The 25,609-nt window shown below is 42.5% G+C and overlaps 3 protein-coding genes across 27 annotated transcripts in view; 2 read left to right on the forward strand and 1 right to left on the reverse strand.

Moving 5' to 3' along the window:
• Positions 1 to 217: 217 nt before the first annotated feature.
• On the forward strand, positions 218 to 9,642 carry LOC112222792 (antizyme inhibitor 1). Of its 2 annotated transcripts, none has more exons than XM_024385563.2 (12): positions 218 to 353; positions 2,499 to 2,621; positions 3,996 to 4,277; positions 4,733 to 4,906; positions 5,273 to 5,445; positions 5,576 to 5,710; positions 6,561 to 6,642; positions 6,778 to 6,852; positions 7,084 to 7,246; positions 7,400 to 7,515; positions 8,101 to 8,315; positions 8,606 to 9,642. In XM_024385563.2, exons 3-12 carry the CDS (start codon positions 4,176 to 4,178, stop codon positions 8,727 to 8,729), a joined length of 1,359 nt encoding a protein of 452 aa, XP_024241331.2. In that variant the 5' UTR covers positions 218 to 353; positions 2,499 to 2,621; positions 3,996 to 4,175; the 3' UTR covers positions 8,730 to 9,642. The 2 variants fall into 2 exon arrangements, with proteins under 2 accessions (XP_024241331.2, XP_024241330.2); XM_024385562.2 differs by lacking the exon at positions 218 to 353 and adding an exon at positions 1,528 to 1,735.
• Positions 9,643 to 12,503: 2,861 nt separating this feature from the next.
• LOC112222791 (Krueppel-like factor 10) lies at positions 12,504 to 17,377 on the reverse strand. 5 transcript variants are annotated; one of them, XM_024385558.2, is made up of 4 exons: positions 17,187 to 17,377; positions 14,862 to 15,095; positions 13,825 to 14,683; positions 12,504 to 13,500 (listed from the first exon to the last, which is right to left on the reverse strand). In XM_024385558.2, the coding sequence occupies exons 1-4, from the start codon at positions 17,226 to 17,228 to the stop codon at positions 13,196 to 13,198; spliced, it is 1,440 nt and encodes a 479-aa protein (XP_024241326.1). In that variant the 5' UTR covers positions 17,229 to 17,377; the 3' UTR covers positions 12,504 to 13,195. The 5 variants fall into 5 exon arrangements, with proteins under 5 accessions (XP_024241326.1, XP_024241325.1, XP_024241329.1 ...); XM_024385557.2 differs by having other exon boundaries at positions 14,847 to 15,095; XM_024385561.2 differs by having other exon boundaries at positions 14,847 to 15,095; positions 17,219 to 17,373.
• Positions 17,378 to 25,019: 7,642 nt separating this feature from the next.
• The window catches only part of LOC112222787 (E3 ubiquitin-protein ligase UBR5), a 43,167-nt gene continuing 42,577 nt past the window's right edge, over positions 25,020 to 25,609 (forward strand). For 17 of the 20 annotated variants that reach the window (XM_042304800.1, XM_042304811.1, XM_042304804.1 and 14 more), the window contains exon 1: positions 25,020 to 25,256. In XM_042304800.1, coding sequence (XP_042160734.1) covers positions 25,195 to 25,256 — 62 coding nt within the window. In that variant the 5' untranslated portion in view covers positions 25,020 to 25,194. The remainder of the gene's footprint in view (positions 25,257 to 25,609) is intronic. The other 3 variants (XM_024385548.2, XM_024385551.2, XM_024385552.2) reach the window with 2 other exon arrangements.

Raw genomic sequence — 25,609 nt, forward strand, 5'->3', positions numbered from 1 at the left:
AACAGGTAGATAAAAAAAATTGTCAAATGAGTCAATTTGCAGCTACCCAGTCCCCCTGTCTGAAATTAAATTCATTGAGTTTTTCCAATTTGGAATAGACCTCCTTCTCCACCAATAGGCAAAAATTCATCTGTGGGAAATATATACTCCTTTGCGTCTTCAGAGGGAAGCAAAACTTCACAAACTCTCGGCAGACAAGGCTGACGTTGTTAAAACACCTGCAAATTAATTTCACCCTGTTGAACTTCAAGCATGTGTTGCCAGAATACAAGAGAGGAGTACCAGTGACAATTTGTGGACAACATTTACATTTATCGCGGTGCCATGGGAAAAAGCATGAAGACGTAACCAAGGTAACTATACTATCTGATTGAGACATTACATTCTCAGAACCGTAGTAGTCTATTCTGGCAATAATTGAATATAACATAAAATAATATAAATAATATAATATTAAAGGGGAAATCTGCATTTCAAACAATAACAATCCACCCATCCCGCCACTGTTTTAGTAAATAGCTGAGAAATGGGGCTGGAGAAATCAAATTCATAGACAGAGCTATGGATGAAATAAATGGTCTGACCATATAAAATGACTTTTGAGGCTATACAGTGTTTGTTTACAAAACATGTGGTAAACAAGCTTATATTTCGGGTTATGATAGGGTACGGCAGTTGAACTAAGCTCATGAGGCATTTATGAGTTATTTTTCAATAATCGATGGGTAGAGATCGTTCATTTAAAAGTAAACTTTTTTTATGTAGCAATCGCAGATTGCTCATTTCAACTGCTTATCTTAATAAATACAAATGATAAATAATGAGTTTTATTAAACATAATTCTCAGCATATCAATAGCATAGGTATAATTGTATATATTATCACAAAAACTAGATATCACACACGAAGAGAATAAAATAATGCTTTGAAATAAAATACAAGCCAAACTATTTAGCTATATCACTCTCATTTGCTTTGACAGCTCGAAAACACCGCCCATCTGACGTTATTTTCCGCTCCCCTTTCTTTCCAAAGATTTTTATAACCAAACCAAGATAGACCACAGCGTGTCGTTTCCAATGGGAACAAATGAGTCCTAGTGGGCAGAACAAGCAAGGAGGTGGGCAGAGCCAAGCACGAGCTAGCAAGATCCTATTTTCCTGTTCTAGCTACATCTGCATATTTCCGTTAGGGAACTCCTACTGTATGAAGTGCGCGTGTGCAGTAACTCAATTCGCCGTTGCACTCCTTATAAGCAACGCGATTTTTAAAAACTTTTACAAAGGGAAAAGTCTACCAAACTTAGTTCACTCTGTTCAAAACAGATTCTAGTTTTGGGAACAGAAAACTGTATTGAGATTAAATGTTTAATCGATGAGAAAATTAGCAGAATTTAGGCCCAAATCCATCTCCATCCATCTTCTCCCACTGCTGGCCACTGGGCTTCCTCTCACTACCAGATTTGGTAGTCAGTGGAAACGCCAAGCGAATGCTTCACATTTATACATCCGGTGAAATATCTGTCTCATTGTTCTATCTGTGTTTCTTTCTCTCTGTCGACTTCGGCAGTTTTGCTCGCTGCGTAGCTACGAAAGGGTTCGATTTAGCGTCAAATCTCGATCTGCACCTCCGCTTTGATGGCATTTTTTCTTTCCTATAGTGCCCCCGCCACTCTTTGAAAATTCCACCTAAAAGGAAAAAACGATCCACCCCAAATATTGGGTTTTATTCTCACGTAAGTACCTTCTAGCTACCTAGCTTGCTTGCTAACTGGCTAGGTAAGTTGCTAACGTTAACTGTTTAAGGAGGGAAATTAGCTAGCGTTAGCCGCAGATAGCTACGTTAGGTAATGAACGAACTAGCTAACGACTGACTGGCATTATTGTCGTCATTCATCAAAGTTATTTAGCTAGGTATTTTAGTTTATTAAATATTATCATAGCTAGCTAGCTGTGCTAGCTATATAATTAACATTAGCTACGAGTACTTTGAAAACGTTATCGGGGTGTTTCTAGCTAACTAGTGAATCCCTAGACGCCGTATAACTAGCATTCGCAATCTTATTCACAGCCATTTATCACACAGGGTTAGCTAATGTTCGCCTGCTGAGTTGGCATGTAATATAAGTTAGCTGGCTAGCTATGGACGGTTTGTTTTGACATTTTAGTGTTGTTATTTTGAAAACCACAGTAGTACAATCAATAGCTTTTTAGTTGAGGTTGGAACTTCGTTAACAACATTTAGCATATTCGACAACATAAGGTAGAACGTGGCACTTGCATTCATTCAAAACGGAGAAATTATTTAGGATTATGAAAACCATAACAACTTATAAAAAAAAATACACCTGTTATAGCTGTGAAAACCACCAGTCCCTAACGATCAATTAACCTATGTCTTGCTTTCCTATTCAATATTTTTTTTGATCTCATCTAATCCTCTGAGCCAGCTTTGCCTCTCTTTCCTCTTGACTCAACTGTATCTTGTCTTCTGTGCAGGTGTACAATTACTACCCAGAGGGCTTAGGGGCGGCTCTCCGCCGAGAGCCGTTCGACTTCAACGCTGAGCCACCTTGGGATCCTAGCTGATAGTGGGGGAGCTCCATCTCCTAACTCGTCCATGTGAGTAGACATCAGGTCGAGTAGGAGGAGTAATGATCTCTGTTCAGTTTAGCCTCTTAGATCATAATAATTATAAAACACTATGGACAGGGGGACCTTGATCCTAGATCAGCACCCCTACTCTGAGACGCTTTGTGAATATGGGTCCAAGTCACGCTGACACCATAATAACCCAAACATGTCCTTGTGGTGACTGTTGAAATAACAATAGCATAGTGTTGTGCTACTTTTATCTGATGCTCTCTGTCCCTGTTTTTACTGGTGACTGGTTAGATCCAGTAACAGAGAGGAGGGGCCACTCAGCTATGAGTCATAGTTGAAACACAATGTTTCCTGTCTTCACCTGTAACCTAAATGTTATGATTTCTTTGTGTATGTCATGTTGTAAGCCTACTGTTAGATTTGTGATATGCTTTTATTTCCTCCCAAGTCTTTACCCCAATGAAGTTGGTGGTCTGTAGAGTTAAGCATTTTTCAGCCACACACACATTTTTGTCCATTAACCAAAATGAGACCATCATTTGTGACCTTTGATCTTTTGTGTTAATTGTAGTGGGTTGTTGTCAGTGTTTTCAGACTGCTGGGATGTTGTTTTAGTTATGCCATGGCTGTCCTGTTTCTTAGAGCCATTCCAGCTTGCTATCATGAAGCTGTCTCTGTTTTTGAACTGCCAATACGAGGCTCCCAGCCACAGAACAGAGACTGGTATACACAGCACCCTTATGATCACAATAGTCCAACCTTGCTGTGCGACACTGCACCCCTCTGATTACAGACAGTGTTCTGGTCCAATCCAGCTGTCAGACATTGCAGTCTGTGAGGCCAACCAACCAGACATTGTGTCACTGCACACACCCAGGCCCACAGACCCAGGCCCACAATGTTCTACTGACTGACATATTATGTAACATTATCGAATGCAGTGATCTGACATCCCATGCCGCTGGTATTGTACCCAGATAATGCCATCAAAAGAAACCTTAATGGGTCACTGCCTGTGGGATTAATCCTAATTGTCGGGAGTAATTGATGGTAAGGTAAACAAACTCCATGCCCCAGAGGTCTTGTTTTCACAGTGGCTGTCCAGACACCCAGACCTTCCCATACGCAGCCCCATAACGTGATTTCCACCTCGACCTCTGATTGGCTGCCCTCACAACTATCTTGGTTCACAGTCGGTTCACAAACCATCCTAAAGGCTTAACTGGTCAAACTAAGTGTAACATGTAGACCGACTGCTTTAGCCTTTTTCTGTCAAATAATTCCTTTTTTCTTTCCCTCCATTTTTGTAATGATTAGATGGAACTCATTTTCCCCATCCACTTCAATAGTTAGGGCTATATTTCACGCTGCCTCTCTTCCTGTGTTTTCCAGTTTGCTGCATACTATCAAGGACCCCAGGGGCTCAGAGAGAGACCACTTCACCCAGGGGCTCAGAGAGAGACCACTTCACCCAGAGGATCAGAGAGACCACTTCACACAGAGGATCAGAGAGAGACCACTTCACACAGGCATAATTCTTTATGACTGGCAGATTAGCAGACAACAGTTGAGATGAAGGGACTAGCTGACGAACCAAACTACTCCGTCGCCCTGCTGGAGGGAGCCACGGCCCTCAGCGATGTGGTTGAGAATCACATTTATGAACAAACACTGGTAAGTACTGTGAAGAGACATTCTCTGTACATTAAAATACTTGCACATTGTGAAGTCTTGCTACTTTATAGCGTATTGAAGTTGTGTCCTTGGAAATGAGATTAGTTGATTGCCTAATCTGGAAATAGATTGATAAATTCTAGCAATCACCACATAAATAAATTGATTGAGGATGTGACAAAGTACAATGCTGCTGTGTAAAACTGTGTGCCAGTCTCGCCCCACTTGGTTGAAGTGGCAAGTTAATGAGTCATTAACGCTGACCACACTCTGTATGCTTTCAATTCACACCAGTGGAAAAATGAGGTTGCAGATCGCTCTGATGTAATTGTATGGTGTTTGATGAGAGACAGTAAGAATAATCAGTCATGGTGTGCTTGACAGATTCAGGTGAATGACGTCATAGCATGCCAGATAGCCAGTAAACCTGTCGTGTCATGTTCTTCCTCGCTCAGGCTGAGAAGAATGCGTTCTTTGTGGCAGACTTGGGGGTCCTTATGAGGCAACATGTTCGCTGGCGAACCCACATGCCCCAGATGCGTCCCTTCTACGCTGTCCAAGCCAACAGCAGCCTGGCTGTCATTGAGATCCTAGCTGCTCTCGGGACTGGCTTCATCTGCACCAGCAAGGTGCCCGCAGCTCTCTCTCCCACTACTACTGTTATAACACTGTATAACAAACAACCTGTCCAGATCAAATTGCATTTTAATGTAGACTAACTTACGGGTCCTTTTTCACAGCTTTAGGATGTTTTTCAGTTAAATACATTTTTATAGATTCTTGGCTTACATCAGTTGCAGCTTCTCACAGCTCTGATTACCATCATTTTGTTGGGCCAATTACTGCTTTATAACTGCTTCATAAGTCGACTGGCCTCTACTCACAGAAAATAGGAAGGGGGCCATCTAGTGGAGGAATGTCTCGCTGCCACAGCGCATTGCTCCTTCACAATTTAGAGCTGTAATATCAAGGTGGATGTTTTTATGTCTTTTCAGTATGAGTTGGAGCTTGTGCAGGGCTATGGCGTTCCCTCTGAAGACATTATCTACAGCGGTGTGTGTAAACAACTCTCCCAGATCAAGTATGCCGCTAAGAACGGCATCGACTTCCTGGTGTGTGACAACGAGGCAGAGCTACGCAAGATCGCTCGCTGCCATCCCCGTGCCAAGTAGGTGTCCATGTAACTGTTATTAGACCGTTATTTTAAAAGTCTATATTTCATACTCTCTACAGTACAACTACAATGGGTATGAATATGAAATGCCTAAAAATGCTAATCTCCCTCCATCTCTGCTCAGACTGCTGTTGCAGGTGGCCACAGAGGCTTCCAGCGAGGGTGATGAAATGGGCATGTCGTTTGGCTCCAAGCTGAAGGACTGCAGACACCTGCTGGAGAGTGCCAAAGAGCAGGGCCTGCAGGTGGTGGGGGTCAGGTGAGTCCTTCTGCAACGCCACCCTTCCTCTCTAGTCAGAGTTCATTATTATATTCTAGGTTTTTCTCTCTTTTTATTGTCTTTTAATTAAGTGCTAAGAAATTAAACTGTATGTTAACAGCAGAATTGTATGCCTGTCCAGTACTATTTTCACCATGAGGAGAATATATTTTACTGTATCATTGGGGATTGACCATTGGACAATTCAGGAGTATTTTTTGTTTGCCTGAAGAATATGGTCACTTGCCCAAAAATGTGAAAATATTTGTTTACACCCAAATTGCCGTAACTTGTCGGTCACGTAACAATAGGGAGGAAGTAGAGATCTGTTTTACGGGTCTGCTACATTGGACGTATAACTTTCGCAGAGTGTGAGACACTCTTATTCATTTCAGCAAAACCGTGGGTGTAAGCGTGCCGGCTCCCCAAGAGGTTTGCGCTGATCTACGTTCTGGTTCTATTTTCAAGATTTCAACGTGCAGCTCACAGCCGAGATCAATAGGACATAGTGGCTAGCACTCTGACCACACGTTAAACTTCCAGTTAATCAGGTCAGAATCTCCAGTGTAGCCCCTATGCTTGGCTACTGGAATTCAGTTTTTTTTTAAAATCACCTGCCTAATGAAGCTGCCGTATATTTTCCGTCTTTCACTTAAACAATGGAGATGAACCAGACAATCCGTTTTAGGTTTACTGGAGTTTTTAGCAGTTTTGATGTTTCACCTTTTTTTTCTCACTTTGGGTGACCTCCGAGCACGCTCAACTTGCCCGACTGCTCAGTTTCCGTTCCTCAGTCAATCCCTGATTTATATGGTATTCTCATGTCATCATCATTATCCCCATGATGCAGGTTCCACATTCCCAGCTCCTGTGACGACCCTGTGGCCTACAGCCATGCAGTGTCTGACGCTCGCTGTGTCTTTGACATGGGGGTGAGTTAGCTAGTGCTTACGTTATGGGACTTTGAATGTGCATAATATGTGAAGGAGACAGCCATAAATATTCACCACCCTGCTGTTATATTTTGAAGTTTACTAGTTTACTTTTTCTTTTAATGTTGTTTTCAGGAGGATATTGGCTTCAGTATGACAATCCTGGATATTGGAGGTGGATTCAACGGCTCAGAGACTCAGCTGAAACAGGTCATTATTGTAGCTCGTTACATAATACTGATTTAGATGGTTTACTTCAGCTGAATTAATACGTGACTCAGTCAGTCAAAGGTCACAAACCACTTCACCCTCAGGCCTGTACTAGTAATGTATTTTTCAAAGGAAAGCCTTCACACAGCTTACCTTTTGAATTTGAACAAACACATGCTATAGAATGCCTGTTAGGCTGAAGGTGCTGACTGTTTTTTCCTCTGGTAACAGATTAACAGTGCAGTCAGGCCGTTGTTGGACCTGTACTTCCCTGCATCGTCTGGTGTCTCCATCATGGCAGAGCCTGGCAGTTACTACGTGTCCTCCTCCTTCACCCTGGCTGTCAACATCATCGCTAAGGAAGTAGGCGCCCGGGATCTTCATGGCAATCTCGGTCAGTGGCAGTACCTTCTCAATACCTAGCATATGAAGCTGGTCGAATCAGTAATCATGGTTCGGCAGACCATGATGGTCCGCTCCAGCAGACCAGCACACACCTTTTCTACTATTGTGTCTCATGACTCTTGTCTGCCATACCTCTTTACAGATGAACCATCTCCCAACGATGAGCCAGAGTTCCTGTACTACATGAACGATGGGGTGTACGGCTCGTTCACTAGCAAGCTAGCAGACAATGTGATTCCAGCTCCGGCTCTGCCCAAGGTGAGTTTTGGCTTCAGGGCTTAGTAGACTACATTTACCAAGCTATGTGTCCCCCATTAACACAACCCAACCAAGCCACACAGCGCGCATCCAACCCGGAAGCCAGCCGCACCAATGTGTCGGAGGAAACACCGTGCACCTGGCGACCTGGTTAGCGTGCACTGCGCCCGCCCCACCACAGGAGTCGCTAGTGCGCAATGAGACAAGGATATCCCTACCGGCCAAACCCTCCCTAACCCGGACGATGCTGGGCCAATTGTGTGCCGTTGTGTGCCATGGGCTCGAACCCAGAGTCTGGTGGCACAGCTACCAGTGCCCTAGACCACTGCGCCACCCGTGAGGCCCTAATAAACTACATTTTAAATAAACAAAATGACTAGTGAAATGCAAGAAATGACAACGATTCTGCATTTTTGTGATTTTTGCATCACCAAGCGAAGTTAAGTTTAATTCAATTTCCTATCTCAAGCACCCTGGAGTGAATGTTAGGCTGCATCCCAAATGGAAACCCTATTCCCTATTTACTCATAACCATGGCCCATAAGTCTCTCTAAATGACTCTCTCTGTGTCCCTGGATGTCCCAGAGCGGTGTGTCTGAGGAACCGGTGTTTGCCAGCAGTCTGTGGGGTCCGTCGGGTGATGAGCTGGACCAGGTGGTGGATCAGTGTCTGCTGCCAGAGCTCAGTGTGGGAGACTGGCTGATCTTCAACAACGCTGGGGCCTATAGCCTGGGCCCTCCGTCCACTTTCACAGATTCACCCAGACCCCCCGTCTACTACACCATCTCTACTGGAGACTGGTAAGAGACAGACGAATGTCAGGCTGGCACTGTCACTGTTTGAAATGGGGAGCTGTTGAGGATTTGATTTGATTTATTGTTTGAGGTGAGTTCCCCCCATTTAATGGATGTAAAGTGCTTTCACCACCTGGAAAAATGTTATTAGTATTTATTTGGGACCTACTGATTTTTATTTTAACAGTTGTGTGCTGCCATCAACCTTTTGCTGCTGTTGTTTTTCTATATTGTTTTGGTAGTCCTTTGAAGATAATTATTTTCAACAAGGTTTTTTTTGTGTTTTTTTTTGACAGGTTTGAGATGCAGGATGCTGGTATCACCCAGGACATCAGCATGAAGAACTTCTCTCTGGTCCCCTACTTCCTCCACTCCAGCCAATCAGATGAAACCCTGTCGGTCCCAGCTTGGGCTAGCTGAACCAATCCCATGTCTCTGCTGTGCTGATCTCACCTGGTCAACATTCCAATGGGAGGAAAAGACTGAATGGTGCTTGCTGGCTAAAAGCTTTTTATTATTCATTTCATAAGGAATTGAGCTTTTGGGGGGGGATGACAAGCCCTATACAGTATGTTGTTGGCTCTCTCAAGGAATAGCACAGGTGTTCCTTCCTTTCCACATTCAGTAAAATAGTATGCAACAAAATGGATGAGTCTGTAGGGATGGAACTCCCACATGTGTGGGTATCCCATGCGGTTACAGTTTACATACAGTAAATACATACAATGGAATTTAAAAGTTAATATTTGAAACATGTATTATATTGCCTATATGTCTCCTTTTGCCAGTCTTGTAAATTCAATTGTCTACCTACTCAAAGTGGAGCAGTTAACAAAACCTGATGTTTTAAAGCCATTTTTGGATGCTTTGCTAAAACATATTTATGTCTATTTATGGTTTTGTTGTTGTTGTTTTTTTGTGCTATGAATATCTGGTCCCCTGGCACTTATGATCAGTCAGTATTTAAAAGGCGGCCAATGATGCATCCCCCTATTCCCTATTTAGTGCAATACTTTTGACCAGATCCCTATCTAGGGAATAGTGTCATTTGGGATGCATATAACAGTGCAGTGCCTCAGATGAAGGGGAACTCTTTGATTCAAGCAATATGAGTACAGAATATCATTCACTTAACATCTCGTTGATAGGGAGCTTGTGCTCACACTAAATATAAACCGTCTTGAGACTATTATCATAATGCAACATTGATGTTTCATTTGTTTTTTAAATCCCTCTTCCTTACAAGTCTCTGTGGAAAGAATTGTCCAACATCTGTGAATTGGTCTCCAGTTTTGTCTAAAGTAAATTAATATAAAAGCTCTCTGAATCATAATGTGTATATGTTGTTCTTGCTGGTAAAATGTGAATTTTCACCCACCGCTTATTAACAGCACTGTAACATGAGCCACTATACCCAAACATACTCAGTGGACAGTTTATTAGGTACACTCATCTAGTACTGGGTCGGACCCCTTTTGCTTCTAGAACAGCTTGAATTCTTTGGCGCATGGACACATTGATCAATTGGTATCAAAATAAAATGTTATTGGTCACATACACATTTAGCAGATATTATTGCGGGTGTAGCGAAATGCTTGTGTTCCTAGCTCCAACAGTGTAGTAGTATCTAACAATACACACACGGGGTGAACAGGCCGTGGCTCGGGTGCTTGATGTTATTGATCTTTTTGGCCTTCCTGTGACATGGGGCGCTGTAGGTGTCCTGGAGGGCAGGTAGTTTGCCCTCGGTGATGCATTGGGCAGACTGCACCTCTGGAGAGCCCTGCAGTTGCGGGCGTATACAGCCCGACAGGATACTCTCAATTGTGCATCTGTAAAAGTTTGTGAGGGTTTTCGGGGCCAAGCCAAATTTCTTCAGCCTCCTGAGGTTGAAAAGGTGCTGTTGCGCCTTCACCGCATTGTCTGTGGGTGGACCATTTCAGATCGACAGTGATGAGTACGCCTGGGAACTTGAAGCTTTACACCTTCTCCACAGCGGTCCCGTTGGTGTGGATAGGGGCATGCTCCCTCTCTGCTTTTTCCTGAAGTCCATAATCAGCTCCTTGGTTTTGATGACGTGAGAGGTTATTTTCCTGGCACCACTCTCCCAGGGCCCTCACCTCCCTTTAGGCTGTCTTGTCATTGTTGGTAATCAGGCCTACTAATGTTATCATCTGCAAACTTTATTGAGTTTAAGGCGTGCTTGGCCACGCAGTCATTGGTGAACAGGGAGTACATGAGGGGGCTGAGCACGCAACCTTGTGGGGCCCCTGTGTTGAGGATCAGTGGAGGTGTTGTTTCCTACCTTCACCACCTGGGGGCGGCCCGTCAGGAAGTCCAGGACCCAGTTGCAAAGGGCGGGGTTCAGACCCAGGGCCCCGAGCTTAATTATGAGCTTGGAGGGTACTATGGTGTTGAATGCTGAGCTATAGTCACTGAACAGCATTCTTACATAGGTATTCCTCTTGTGCAGATGGGATAGTGAAGTGCGATGGCGATTGCATCGTCTGTGGATCTTTTGAAATGGTAAGAAAATTGAAGTGGATCTTGGTGTAAGGTAGAAGTGATATGATCCTTAACTAGCCTCTCAAAGCACTTCATGGAACAACGATGGACATCTTGAAGCAAGTGGGGACAGCAGACAGGGATCGGGAGAGATTGAATATGTCTGTAAACACTCCAGTCAGCTGGTCTGCACATGCTCTGAGGACATGGCTAGGGATGCCGTCTGGGCCTGCAGCCTTGCGAGGGTTAACACGCTTAAATGTCTTACGTTGGCAATGGAGAAGGAGGACCCACAGTCATTGGTAGCGGATCGCGTCGGGGGCAGTGTTTTATCCTCAAAGCGGGCGAAGGTGTTTAGCTTGTCCAGAAGCAAGGTCAAGAGACCTTACGTGTGCCAAGAAAACATTCCCCACACCATTCCGCCACCATCCTGTACCATTGACACAGAGCCATAGACTAGTGCGGCTTACTCGAAATCCTGACTCTGCCATCAGGATGACGCAACAGGAACCGGGATTCGTCAGACCAGGCAAAGTTTTTCCACTCCTCAATCGTCCAGTGTTGGTGATTGCATGCCCAGTGGAGCCTCTTCTTGTTTTTAGCGGATAGGAAAGCTGCTATAGCCCATTCGTGACAACGACCGACGAGTTGTACATTCCGAGATGCGTCCAGGTGTCCACATTCTTTTAGTCATGTAGTGTATGTGTTATTGGTTGTCGAGCCAATTAGACCATGGCCATTTCAAGTTTATTTTTCTAGCTGGCTAACTCCTTTGTCTTTCTTTGTAGTTTACCCCTTACTTCAGTAACGCAACACAATATCCTCTCACAGTGTGGTGCCAGGGCAACAACCTCACCCTCAATGTGAGCAAGACAAAGGAGATGATCATGGACTACAGGAAAAGGAGGGCCGAAAGCCCCCATTCACATTGACGGGGCTGTAGTGGAGCGGGTCGAGAATTTCAAGTTCCTTGGTGTCCACATCACCAACAAACTATCATGGTCCAAACACACCAAGAAAGTCATGAAGAGGGCATGACAACGCCCTTTCCCTCTCAGGAGAAAGAAAAGATTTGGCATGGGTCCCCAGAACCTCAAAAAGTTCTACAGCTACACCATCGAGAGCATCCTGATCGTTTGCTTCTCCACCTGGTATGGCAACTGCTTGGCATCCGACTGTAAGGCGCTACATTGTGTACAGCCCAGTACATAACTGGGGCCAAGTGTCTTGCCATCCAGGACCTATATACTAGGCGTGTCAGAGGAAGGGCCAAAAAATGGTCAAAGACTCCAGTCACCCAAGTAATAGACTGTTCTCTCTGCTACCGCACGGCAAGATGCACCGGAGTGCCAAGTCTAGGTCCAAAAGGCTCTTTAAACTGCTTCTACCCCAAGCCATAAGACTGCTGAACAATTGATAAAATGGCCCCCCGGATTATTTACATTGACCCCCCTACACCTTTGTTTTTACACTGCTGCTACTTGCTGTTAATTATCTATGCAGTCACTTTACCTCTACCTACTTGTACAAATGATCTCTTTAGTAAATATTTTGTTAACTATTTCTTTAACTGCATTGTTGGTTAAGGGCTTGTAAGTAAGCATTTCAATGTAAGGTCTACACCGGTTGTATTTGGCACGTGTGACAAAAAACATTTGATTTGAATTCAACACAAATACAACAAACTAGTAAAGTTTTACACATTTTATTTCACCTGTAACAAAACAATGAAAATGTATGTAATTTAAGTTAAATATACAAACTTTTCTCTAACATTCTTTCTTTGGCCAAACAATTCTCATGAATATTAAATATACAGTGTATTGAACACATTCACTAGGTAGAAAAACAATTAATGTACAAGATCTAATAGTTAAGCATAGTTTTGAAATCCATAACGGTAATTTACTTATTTGGTAGGCTCGGAGATTCAGAAAAAGTCTATCTAAGCCTCTAGTTGTTCACAGATTTGACTTCTACATTTCTGTACCTTGCTCCACACTTTGGAGGTTGACACAGAAAGAGTGGACAGTTGCCACCACTACAACCACATGCAAAGAGGTTGATCTTGTCTTGTCAGTAGTTTAAAGCACAGTTGTAAACAATAATATTAGTATAATCTTCAACAAGTAAGAGTTGATCAAACGTAATGTAAATGAGTAAAAACCCTGCTATCATTCATCACACATTAAACTGCCAATAACAACGTAATCTCAAGTGGACCTGAATGAAATATGAAACTGTAAGTCAAGAAACTTTAAACATGTCAAACAACTTTAGTTTTTAAAGAATTCAAAATGTAATTAATTGCATTGATGTGCATTGAAGTCTTCAGTGAACAGTATCACAGTGAATGAGTTCCCATCTAATGACGAAATAGCTTATTCTACAGTGTCTTTAAGGCAAGAGTTTATTCTGGGCAGAGGACGAAGGAACGGTGCCGAAAACACTGCATGTGTAACATCACCGCTGTGACAGACTCCCATCTGCCAACAGGGCACCTTCTTGGTGGCCAGGTGTCGACGGGCGTGCTTGGCCAGGTGGTCGCTACGCATGAAGCGGCTGTGGCACATGGGGCAGGCGAAACGCTTCTCTCCTGTGTGGGTTCTACGGTGGCGTGATAGCTCATCGGATCGAGCGAAGCGTCTCTCACAGCCTTCCCACCTGCATTTGAAAGGTTTCTCACCTGAGCAGAACACATAGAGGAAAGACTAGTGTTACAGCAGGACACACACACAGTCAGCCATACAAGCTAAGAGGGTGATTACCTGACCTTGTTGTTACGGTATGTAAGGAGGTCTTTGAACGTTGTGGCTTTAGTGCAATTACAGCATCAATAAGGTAGCAAGAGGAAGCCAAAGAAAAGAACACCAACTTAAAAATAAAAAAAAACTGAGATAAACTCTGTTGTTAATCCTACAATATGTAATGCTTGTGTTACTTGTGAACAAAAAGGCCACTACCTGAATTTGTAACATTTAAACCACACTCCCCACAAGCCCTGTCTTACCTGTGTGAGTCCTCATGTGAGCCTTGAGGTGGGAGCTCTTAAAGTAGGTCTTGCCACAGTCCTCGTGGGGGCAGATATGGCTGCGGACTCTGGACACCTCAGCAGGCTGTAGGCTGATCCGCTGGACCACTGAGGTGAAGCCTGGCGCTGGGGCGATGGCTGGCAGCTTGGTGCCACCAGATGTCAGCACTGACGGCTGGATCCCGACAACTGGCCGGGGAACCAAGAAGATGATAGGGCCCTTTGTCACCTGGTCACCCATGAAGAAGACTGAAGGACCAACTGCTGCTGACTGTTGTTGGTGACTGGTTGCCGCCACCATGGTGGTGGTAACCATTGGAATATGACTGTTCGTTGCAATTGGCACAGCAGGTAGTATCTGGCAATAAACCGGAACAGGAGAAACCCTACAGTTGACAGGGGACACCGATGTAGGTTGGTGGAATTTACCAACAGAGGCTGGCAGAGTTACAGTAACTGGAGCCTGGATGGCAGCCGGTTCAGCAGAGGAGTCAAGGGGTATCATGTTCCCTTTGGAGCCCCTGCCAGATAGCCTATCTGCCAGGGGGTTGTTGATGCTGTCTGGGCTTGGCTGGGGCTGGGGAGGCAGGGGTTGGTTTAGTCTCTGCTCCAGGGGGGCGGCTGGACAGATGCTCCAGCTGCAGTGCTGTGCGTCTGCAGTGTGACGGATCACACTGGTGGCCTGTGATCGGGGCTGGCTGACCATCTGTGACTGTGTCAAGCCCTGCTGTGCTGGCTGTGGGTTATGTCTCTGGCACCAGGAGGTCTGTACTGTCTCTGGAGCAGGATGACTGTGAATGGCCTCAAAGTTTGGCGGGCTGTATGGCGGGGTTATACACTGAGACGGAGGGGGGGAAAAACCTGAAGTGGTTACGAAACAATATAATCTCTACATTGTGTGAGGTTATATTTATTACATTTCACTTAGTATGGAGGATTATCACAGTGAATGCATGTGACAGAACTTGAGAGAACACACACAAGTAACACAGGAAATTTACCAGAGACTCACAAACCTCAGCCGGGTCAAATGAGAGATGAGAGTCATCCTCTGAGAAGTCAGGGGAAGGGGTCAGAGGTCGGAACTGTCTATGCTTGAAGCTCCTGGAAGTCCTGGCTTTCCAGTGGGTGTTCATAAACATAAGAGCCTCCACCGCCTCCATGTCTCCCACGGCCATAGGGTGACACTGGGACTCTTCATGGTTCTGACTGCCAGGATAGTACAGCTCATCAACTTCCACGGTGTCACTCTGTTAACAGATAAAGGAATGTACACTGAGTGTACAAAACATTAAGAACACCTGCTCTTTCCATGATATTGACTGATCATGTGAATCCAAGTGAAAGCTATGATCTCTTATTAATGTAACTTGTTAAATCCACTTCAGTGTAGATGAAGGGGAGGAGACAGGTTAAAGAAGGGTTTTTAAGCCTTGAGATAATTGAGGCATGGATTGTTTATATGTGCCATTCAAGTGGGCAAGACAAAATATTGCAGTGCCTTTGAACGGGGTATGGTAGTAGGTGCCAGGCGCACCGGTTTGTGTCAAGAAATGCAACGCTGCTGGGTTTTTCACGCTCAACAGTTTCCCGTGTGTATTAAGAATGGTCCACCATCCAATGGACATCCAGCCAACTTGACACAGTTGTGGGAAGCATTGGAGGCAACATGGGCCAGCATCCCTGATACAGAACCATTGAGGCCCAGTTCGCTACTTTTGTGGGAAAATTATATATATTTGTTTTATTCCGATTTTTCAGGCGGTGCTGCAGCACCCTCAGCACCCCTACTTACTGCGGCTTTGGTTGTGAGGGGAAAAGGGGGGGTGCAACTCAATATTAGGAAGGTGTTCCTAATGTTTGGTATACTCATGTATCTCGTCATAATGTCATGTACCTAGTCCCTGTGATCCATAATTATCCTTTCTCCAAAGACATACAAGCTCATTAGACATTAGTTGAAAGGTGATATTATAAATGTCAAAAGTTTAAAGTGAAATATGAAATTATTTTTGTCAATTACTTTTCCGTCCATAAAGAAGCAAAGAAAATTATGATTGGAACTGTCATTATTCTTCAGCTGATTAATAAACACAATGCTCATGCTGTGTCAGTAGCTTTTCTCTATACACTTCAGTAAATCTTTAGATACCTTACATAATTGATTTACTTGTCAACCAATACTAACAGAATATGTAAATCAGGGATTGTCAACTGGCCTATTTGTAGGCTTCAGGATCATAGTAAAATGTCTAAATTTGGTTGTGCATCAGCAGTTTTTCCTTGATATGTCAGTCACTGACAGTCACTCAATTAGCAATGTCAGCTAACAATTTTTTGAATGTTAAGTTAGTCTAGCCAACTATCTAAACATAGTAACCATGGCCGAATACCAACTGGGTACAGAAGGCACGTGCCCAGGGGCCCTAACCTCCAGGGGGCCCCCATTGATTTTGTTAGTCACTCTCACTCAGATATCATATAAACATAGCATTAGTCATTGCAAACTGTGTAGAATTGCAGGAAATTCACTTTAAAACTGCTCAAATCTCTCTTCGCCCCATTGAAAAATGAGTAGAATTGCATGAAATGTGTTAGAAAATGTTGACAATTTCTCTCTGCCCTATGAGAAATGTGTTGCAGAAAACTTGCTTTAAAACTGCAACATTTAGTCTATGTTTTTATTTAACTAGGCAACTCAGTTAAAAACAAATTCTTATTTTACAATGACCGCTGGGCCAATTGTGCGCCACCCTATGGGACTGCTGATCACGGCTGGTTGTGATACAGCCCAGGATCGAACCAGGGTCTGGAGTGACGCCTCTAGCACTGAGATAGACCACTGCGCCACTAAGGAGCCCCTTTGTGCAACGGCAGACTGTATATAATTGCAATAAATTAACTTTAAAACTAAAAAAAATTATCTCTGCTGTCAAGTAAACAAGTAACATGTTTTGCTCGCATAGGGCCCCGAAAAGGCTAGGGCCAGCCCTGGCTACTGGTATAATACATTTACTATAGTGAAGAGAGTTCAGTCATTTAACTTCACAAATGGATTGATTGCTCAAATCAGTTGACTGCATGTGTGGGTATGGATGTGGTTACGCAGACCCGCCAGCCCCTGCGGCCCCTCATGAGGAGTTCAGAATTTGTGCCCCCCATCCAACAAATTCGACTAAAACTAAAAGATCTCAAAAAGTTCTGTTTACATTCTAAACGTATTTCAAAGAGATAGATGCACTTTCTTTTTTTTATTAAACAACATTTCATCATCTAACATCACCCTAACGTTAGTGATTTCCTAAAAGCCTTCAGTGAGAATGAGGATTGTAGCTACTTACATTGTTGTGGCGCTCGACAAAGGACGACTTACATTTTCTCATATTCGAAGACAATGTATCGAATGTAACTTCACTGTGTTAATGAAGTGATGTGTGACAGTCGGACTTGTGGTAAATGTTACAATATATGTTTCTCTTTTCCTTTTTCTAGTTCCATTCAGCCATAATTTCAAATACAGTGGACACAGAGGGGCCGGTCTCTACTTTCAGCCAATCAGACACAAAGGTGTGCAAGACAGGAACCAATAGGAGAAGAATCAACGCGTGATCAGGGGCTGATGTGGTCCGTGGAAACAGCGTGGTACACAACAGCATCAGCGTGTGAAAATAACGCTGCGAACGCTCCTATCCGGAGTTGAATGAGGGACATAAAACCCCTAACATGACTAATTGCCGAATTTTGAAAGATCTCAGTTTTTCCAGTCTACTGAACTACATCTGATGATACTTTTGTTGTTATATTATATTACATCCGTTTACACACATTATATTGTTATTACTTTCTTTTTTTTAAACTTTTTTTTTAAAGTCAAGAAGACTTGACCTTTAAAGACTAAATGCAATATTATATTGCAGACTGGTCTCATAGACTAGACATAATATAGTAAACGTAAATCCGGGATACCAAATTTGTATGATATATTACATTTGGTATGGTTGCATAAAACAGCAGGAGGGTGGTTGGGTACATGTATAACATGAACATCTAGCAACTCAAAGATTGTGTGTTCAAAACCCATGATGGATCTCTTCAGCATTTTAGCTAATTACCAACTTTGCAACTACTTACTACTTTTTAGCTACTTTGCAACTACTTAGCATGTTAGCTAACCATTCCCCTAACCACAACCCTTTTAGCTAACCCTTTCCCAAACCTTAACCCTTTTAGCTAACTCCTAACCTTAACCCCTAACCCCTAGAGCTAACGTTGGCCTTAGTACCCACCTAGCTAACTTTAGCCACAACAAATTGGAATTCGTAACATAATCATACTTTAAGCAAATTCCAAACATTGTACATTTTGCAAATTCAGAACATGTTGTATGAATTGCAATTCATAACATTACATATGAAGTGTAATTCATAACATATCGTTTGAAATGGATGATGGACATCCACAAATTAACACATACCATACGTAAGATATCATACTAAATGGATTGTCTCTGATTTACAAACAAATAATACTAAATGCTCTGAGACCACATTGCATATACAATATCTGATTTGGATATCTGGTTTCCAACAACAGGAGAGTTGCTGGTTTGAATCCCAGCTGACAGGAACAATCTGGTGGGAGTTCAAGTGTTCCTGTCATTGTCCCCTTGAGCAAGGCACTTAACTCTACCTGCTACAGACAAAAGCTCTTTTACATTATTCCCTTTAACCTCAAGGGATTTAAACATGGATAGATAAAGGCTAAATTCTATTTATCTAGGCAAGTCAGTTAAGAATTTTTTTAAATTTACAATGACGGCCTACCGGGGAAGGTTAACTGCCTTGTTCAGGGGCAGAACGATAGATTTTTACCTTGTCAGCTCAGGGATTTGATTCAGCAACCTTTCGGGTACTGGCCCAGCGCTCTAACCACTAGGCTACCTGCCACCCCAATGTGGCTGTGTACAGAGAGAGACATCACCCTATTAAGTGTCTGCAGTTTTTAGTTTTTGGACTGCTGCCCTCAGTAGGTCTGGTAGAGTGTTCTATCCTGCCAACAGAGATGTGGGGTGGGGGGGGTATCTGTTCCCTGTATGGATAAGGTAAGTGTCAGATGTCTAGACGTTCCTCCACGGGTCAGAGACTGGGAACAATGGGAGGCTGCAGACAGAGACAATAGTGAAACATACACACAGTCTGCCTCCCAAAAAGCCCCCTGTTCCCTTAACAATGCACAACTTTTGACCAGGGCCCATAGGCTAGTGCACTATACAGAAAATAGGGAGCTTTTTGGTACACAACCACAGCCAGGCTTCACGGCATCTCCAGGCCTCCGGGTGGTGGTACTGTCTATCTGACACTGAATTATACATTTTAACATCTTACCTCCATTAAAATAACTGACTATAAATCAAATAATAAAATATTTTCCATCAAGTACAGTGTTCCTTAAAAGAGTTAACTCCATTACCAGTTCACTGTATCACAGTATCATGTAGTGTCAATGCACGGTCTCTAGACGGCCAGCGGTCTCTAGCTCTGGGTGCCAAGCTTATGTACTGTACATCTCAGGCCAAATAGTGTGTCCTAGATTCAAGTTGTAATGCATATAGATGAGGTCGTATCTGGAGTGTTGGGCTAACTTTGAGGCTTGAGGCAACTGTGCCAGTACAGTATCTTGTAATCAGAACCTTATAGGCTATCTGAGCTGCTGCTGTTCATCTGAGATTATTGCTGGAATGGAGGCGTGGCAAGAGGGCCTGGGCACAGTCCCTGAATTTATCCCTTTTTCTCAGAAGAAGAGACCAGGAAAAGCCCAGCAGCGTCCATCCCTCCCCCTTTCTCACGTATATGCCAGCAGTCACATTACCCTGAACTCTGAAGCTGGGTTGCTTGTGAGATCGTAATGCATGGGGGTAGAGTAGTGAGAGGTGGTTGCATGCCTCTAGACCTAGACAGACCCATACTAGATTACTAACATTAACACTAGACACAGACTTATTCCAGTTTATCCCACACTGACCAGTCCTAAACTATTTTTATTTTTTTTAAGTCCCAGCTAGCAGTACAGATCAGTTATTTTAAAGCCTCACTCCTAAGTGAGCTATCTTGTTACTGAGCTGGAAATAACCCATATTTGTGCTGGCCTGAGTGACAAGAGCTGGTGTCGTCACAGCTGATGCGGGCTTGTTTAGTGGTGTGCATTGGAGGACTGTAAAATGTAAATCTTAAATCCTGGAGACATTTGCACTGTTTACTGATGCCTTCCCCCTGTGTGAATGGGTGAGACCTCGTTTCAAATAGTATTAGTTTTCTTTCAAATACTTTTGAGCATTTCAATTAGTCCACCTGGAATGCCAGATGGGTGACGTTTGTACTTTTGGGGCTATTCTATTGGTTCCATTGTGCAAGGCAAGCTAATCCAAGTTTACCATTTTAAAAGGATAATTGATCATTAGAAAACCCTTCAGCTGTGCTGACATAATTGCAAAAGGGTTTTCTAATGATAAATTAGCCTTTTAAAATGATAAACTTGGATTAGCTAACACAACGTGCCATTGAAACACAGGAGTGATGATTGCTGATAATGGGCCTCTGTACACCTATGTAGACATTCCATAAGAAATCAGCCGTTCCAGCTACAATAGTCATTTACAACATTAACAATGTCTACACTGTATTTCTGATCAATTTGATGTTATTTTAAATGGACAAAAATGTGCTTTTCTTTCAAAAACAAGGATATTTCTAAGTGACCGCAAACTTTTGAAAGGTAGTGTACATCATCTGAATAATCAGTGTTTGCCTTTTTTCTGTCATCCAACTATTTTAACAACATCTTAATAATGTATTTAATCATGTAAACTAAGCCCCCATATGTAATGTGGCTTGCCACTGACAATTCAGAACACAAACATGCAGATTACCTGAAGTGAAAGTAAAAAACTAACTGTATATTTGTTATAAACCTGTTATAACCATAGACCATAGAGGTTATAACACAACATAAGAAACTAAAACATGTTCACCTCACATTTACTTTATGTGTATGTCTAGTACCAGACCAATGGCCACATGAACCAAATTTGTCCTCATGTTTTTCTTTTTTGTAGAAACATTGCACAATACCGCTGAGAGAATTGTCAACCAGCTGTACCAAATCTAACTTCACTGAAGAAAGCAAGTGAGTGTGAAGCAGATCACAGCAGCTGACTCTATGGGAATTTTGTAGTTTATGTTGATCCTGAGAGAATGAGAGAGTCTGTCAGATGAAGGAGTCTCTCTCCACTCATTCACCTCAAGGGCAGGCAGAGAGAAGTGGAGCTCTCTATTCCCTTCTTTTACACTCCTATACTCTAAGGGGCTGTACAGTCATGAATTTCAGAGTATTAGTCATTTCCTCAACTGTATATGCTGATGATGAAGAAGAAAGTGATGACGAACAGACAAACCTCTAGCATTACCTGTAGCATTACCTATGTGCCTCTCTTTGTCATTCAAACGAGGTCTCTAGGTTTCTTCCTAGGTTTTGGCCTTTCTAGGGAGTTTTTCCTAGCCACCTTCTACACCTGCATTGCTTGCTGTTTGGGGTTTTAGGCTGGGTTTCTGTACAGCACTTTGAGATATCAGCTGATGTACGAAGGGCTATATAAATGAATTTGATTTGATTTGAAACGAGCAGTTGTATACAGTTTAGATAATTTTATACCCCGAGAACACAGATGTATCATTTTCCATTTGTGTTGATTTTTAACACAGAGCATAAACTGTATCTTTTCTTTTTGGAGAAATATAGAAATCTTTATTTTCTGTATTAAATGCCTTCATAAATAAATTATTCTTCTGATACTGTGATCATAAAAGACAATATTTCTTGAAAAGGTACTATTTTTTAAGAAACAGGCAAATACGTGTGATTTGACAAAGCGTACTAATCATAAGGGTAGGATTTGGGCCCTGTCTCTGGGATACTCAATCAGCAGCCAACAACAAACTTCTCAAAAGGTGAAAAAAATAAAAAATAAAAGGTGAAAGACAAAGCCTGCCATCTGCAGGTATAAAAATCTAATTTAAAGACCATAGGTCTATACTGCTGAAGCTGTGAAAGCTGTTTCTAGATGAGTAGGTATGCAACCAATGCTTCTGCTACATAATAGAGTTATCTAAAAAACTACAGCAGGTCTATCAAAATGTTTTAAATATTTTTCTTCAAAAATATGTACTTTAACATATAACAACACTGGAGGCGTAGCGAAAGCTACTGTGTGGAAATGTAAAAACAGGCTAAAATAATTATACCATTGGTTCCTGCTGCCATGCTTCTTTTGGGGATTCTGCCATAATTAGGCCAGCACAGCACTCATATCCAGGGAAACATGAATCAAGCAGCACAGGACTGCCTTTTACTGTAGTGAGGCTGGCCTAAGGTTACTCTGCTTTTCTATTGTCAATTTCCCTCATTTCCAATTATTTCAGGAAGAGGAATTGCATTTTTAATCTGTATTGTATTTTTAACCCACCATATCCAGTGTCCCTTTAGTTATTCTGGCTTTTTAAAATATTACATTTTCATGTATAGATATTTAAATATTAATAGGGCCGGATTACTGAACAGGAATGGAGGGCTTCGACCCCCAGGGGGCCCCCAACATCCACAAAAAAAAAAATGGGTAGTGGGCCCCCTGTAGGTCGGGGGGCCACCCAGATAACTTATGATAGCAAAATGTATAGAATTTAGAACTTCAAAATTCTCTCTCAACCTCATGGTAAAATGTGAGCAATAGCACGTTTTTCTCTCTGACCCATAGATGAATGTGTAGACATGCAGGAAATTAGCTTTAAAACTACAGCGTTTTCTCATAACTTCCTGACAAAATGTCTAGAATAGCATTATAAACAACAAATGTTTTCAATGTGTTTAAATGGAGGAAGTAATAAATAAATAAATGCATTAAAATAGAAAACACTTTTGAAAGAAAATAGGACACATGTATGATTTTGACAGTGGTTACTGAAGGTCTATAGACAGGTGCTATATCTGTGGACCTTTTTCATTACGCCACTATACCCACTGGGCAAAAACTGGTTGAATCAACATTGTTTCCACATCATTTCAACCCCCCAAAATTATGTGATGACTGAATCAATGAAGAAAACTGATTGGATTTGCAAAAAGTCATCAATATAAGAGAATTTCGTATTTTATTCACACAACTTTGAACTTAAATCATATGACAGGGTGAAATCAAGCAACATTTCATGTTGAATTCATGTTAGTTGAGAACTCAACCAAATGTAATTCAAAACTAGGCGTTTAATTGAAGTCTGTGCCCAGTATGTAATTCCTCTCTTGAGCTGTGGGGATGTCAACCAGCAGAGGGAGCATGGGGATTATACATGGCATGGGATACAGTCATTGGTTAATATACACCTCCACAAAATTCATATTGGACAGTGATCCTCAATCTCCATGTTATAGTATCCACATACCAGTTTGCATAACGGAGAATGTTAATTTTTCAGAAAAGTAATGACAGAGTGGAAAGGAAATGTCTGAATGTAAGACATGATTTTGTTTGCTCTATTGACCCAGTTTTGTCATTGTCAGAGGAATCACCTACTATCATTGTTTGCTAAATCCCCACAGAGCTCCCAATTTATTATGGATTACCTCAAACATCCTTGGATTTGTTGGCAGCGTTCCTTTGTGTATCCTTATCTTGTACCTGGAGGCATTGTGTATAATCTTCCTTCTTAGGGAGGAGGTCAGAGACCTGGCCGGGTGGTGCCAGAATGACAATTTATCCCTCAACTTAACCAAGACTAAGGAGATGATTGTGGACTACAGGAAAAGGAGGACCAAGCACGACCCCATTCTCATCGATGGGGCTGTAGTGGAGCAGGTTGAGAACTTCAAGTTCCTTGGTGTCCACATCAGCAACAAACTAGAATGGTCCAAACACACCAGTCGTGAAGAGGGCACGACAAAGCCTATTCCCCCTCAGGAAACTAAAAAGATTTGGCATGGGTCCTGAGATCCTCAAAAGGTTCTACAGCTGCAAGATCGAGAGCATCCTGACTGGTTGCATCACTGCATGGTACGGCAATTGCTCGGCCTCTGACCGCAAGGCACTACAGAGGGTAGTGCGTACGGCCCAGTACATCACTGGGGCTAAGCTGCCTGCCATTGAGGACCTCTACACCAGGCGGCGTCAGAGGAAGACCCTAAAAATGTGCCAAGTCTAGGACAAAAAGGCTTCTCAACAGTTTTTACCCCCAAGCCATAAGACTTCTGAACAGGTAATCAAATGGCTACCCGGACTATTTGCATTGTGTGCCCCCAACCCCTATTTTTTACGCTGCTACTACTCTCTGTTTATCATATATGCATAGATACTTTAACTATACATTCATGTGCATACTACCTCAATTGGGCCGACCAGCCAGTGCTCCCGGACATTGGCTACCTACACCTGTTGTATTCGGCGTACGTGACAAATAAACTTTGATTTGATTCTAGGAGAGGAGACTGCCATAATTATCCTACCTCTTGCATCAGGACCAATATAAAAAAAACAGTAGCAATTTCCTTTAAACTGTAGTCTACTAATCCTAGACATCATATATGAACACATTCTTGTCTATTGATGTTTTGTATTATGTCATTCTGTGTTATGTTTCATGTTTTGTTTGGACCCCCAGGAAGAGTAGTTCCTGCTTTCGCAACAGCTAATGGGGATCCTAATAAAATACCCAAATAACACACACTCAAACTCTGAGTGAACCCTTGGTGTTATTTTATTGTTCATTTTTATTTAGGGTAGATTTAGAGACCTATAATAGGGAGAGGCTCCAGACAGTGTCCCTGGGGGAACTCTTTTTGTCTTACTTGATAGACTGTTGGCAAAATTGGCAACCAATGTATATACAGATGTTATAGAGACCATGTCTGTAACAAAACATAGATCATGAAACTATTGCTTTCTATCCAATAGACTTATCACAATCCAATAAAAACGTTAAAATAGCACGAACTAGACGTCTAGAAATGTTCATTTCCTTTCTCTTCATTGCCTTTCTTCTTTAAACCAATCCCGTTCCGTTTAACATATTCCCTGTTTCTGTTCAGGTCCAACCAGCGTCCAGTTTTCGTGTGCTAAGGTTAATCAACATACAGAACGAAAAAGCTTGGTAGAGTTAAGATGGCGGCATGTGGGTGAGGAGGCTGTAGTTCTTAGCTCGGGATTTTTTTGTCATAAAATATTTACATGAATCCTTACATATACAAATATCGAGAAAATAACATTTCCTACACACTTGACACATTTGTGTGTTAATTTGGATTGGATCCATGACATCCATACACTTCGTGGTTCACCCGTTGCCCGGGACTGAGGACCAGCTCAATGACAGGTATTTGTTGCGGGCGTGAAAAATAAGGGTTTAAATCAATATATATGTGTATGGTGTGGTACCCGACGATTATCTATTTGTTTCGAAGCAATATTCATATTGTCATGTGTATTTCAATCAAACCATTTTAGACCACATTACCGTACTTGAAGCAAGGCCCGGCATCTTGAACAAGCCTCTTCAACGTAGCTAACGACGTTAGCTAGCCTGCTAGGCTAACAAGCTAGTTAGCCATAGCTAGCAGCAGTTAACGGAGCTGTTTCGTTCGTTCTCTGACTCTGCCTGGAATGATTGGCCGATGGTCAAAGTTGAGACGGACAATGCGGGTTGGGGGATGGGGGAAAAAAAATAAG

Source organism: Oncorhynchus tshawytscha, linkage group LG23 (assembly GCF_018296145.1).
Source record: "Oncorhynchus tshawytscha isolate Ot180627B linkage group LG23, Otsh_v2.0, whole genome shotgun sequence".
Taxonomy (NCBI): domain Eukaryota; kingdom Metazoa; phylum Chordata; class Actinopteri; order Salmoniformes; family Salmonidae; genus Oncorhynchus; species Oncorhynchus tshawytscha.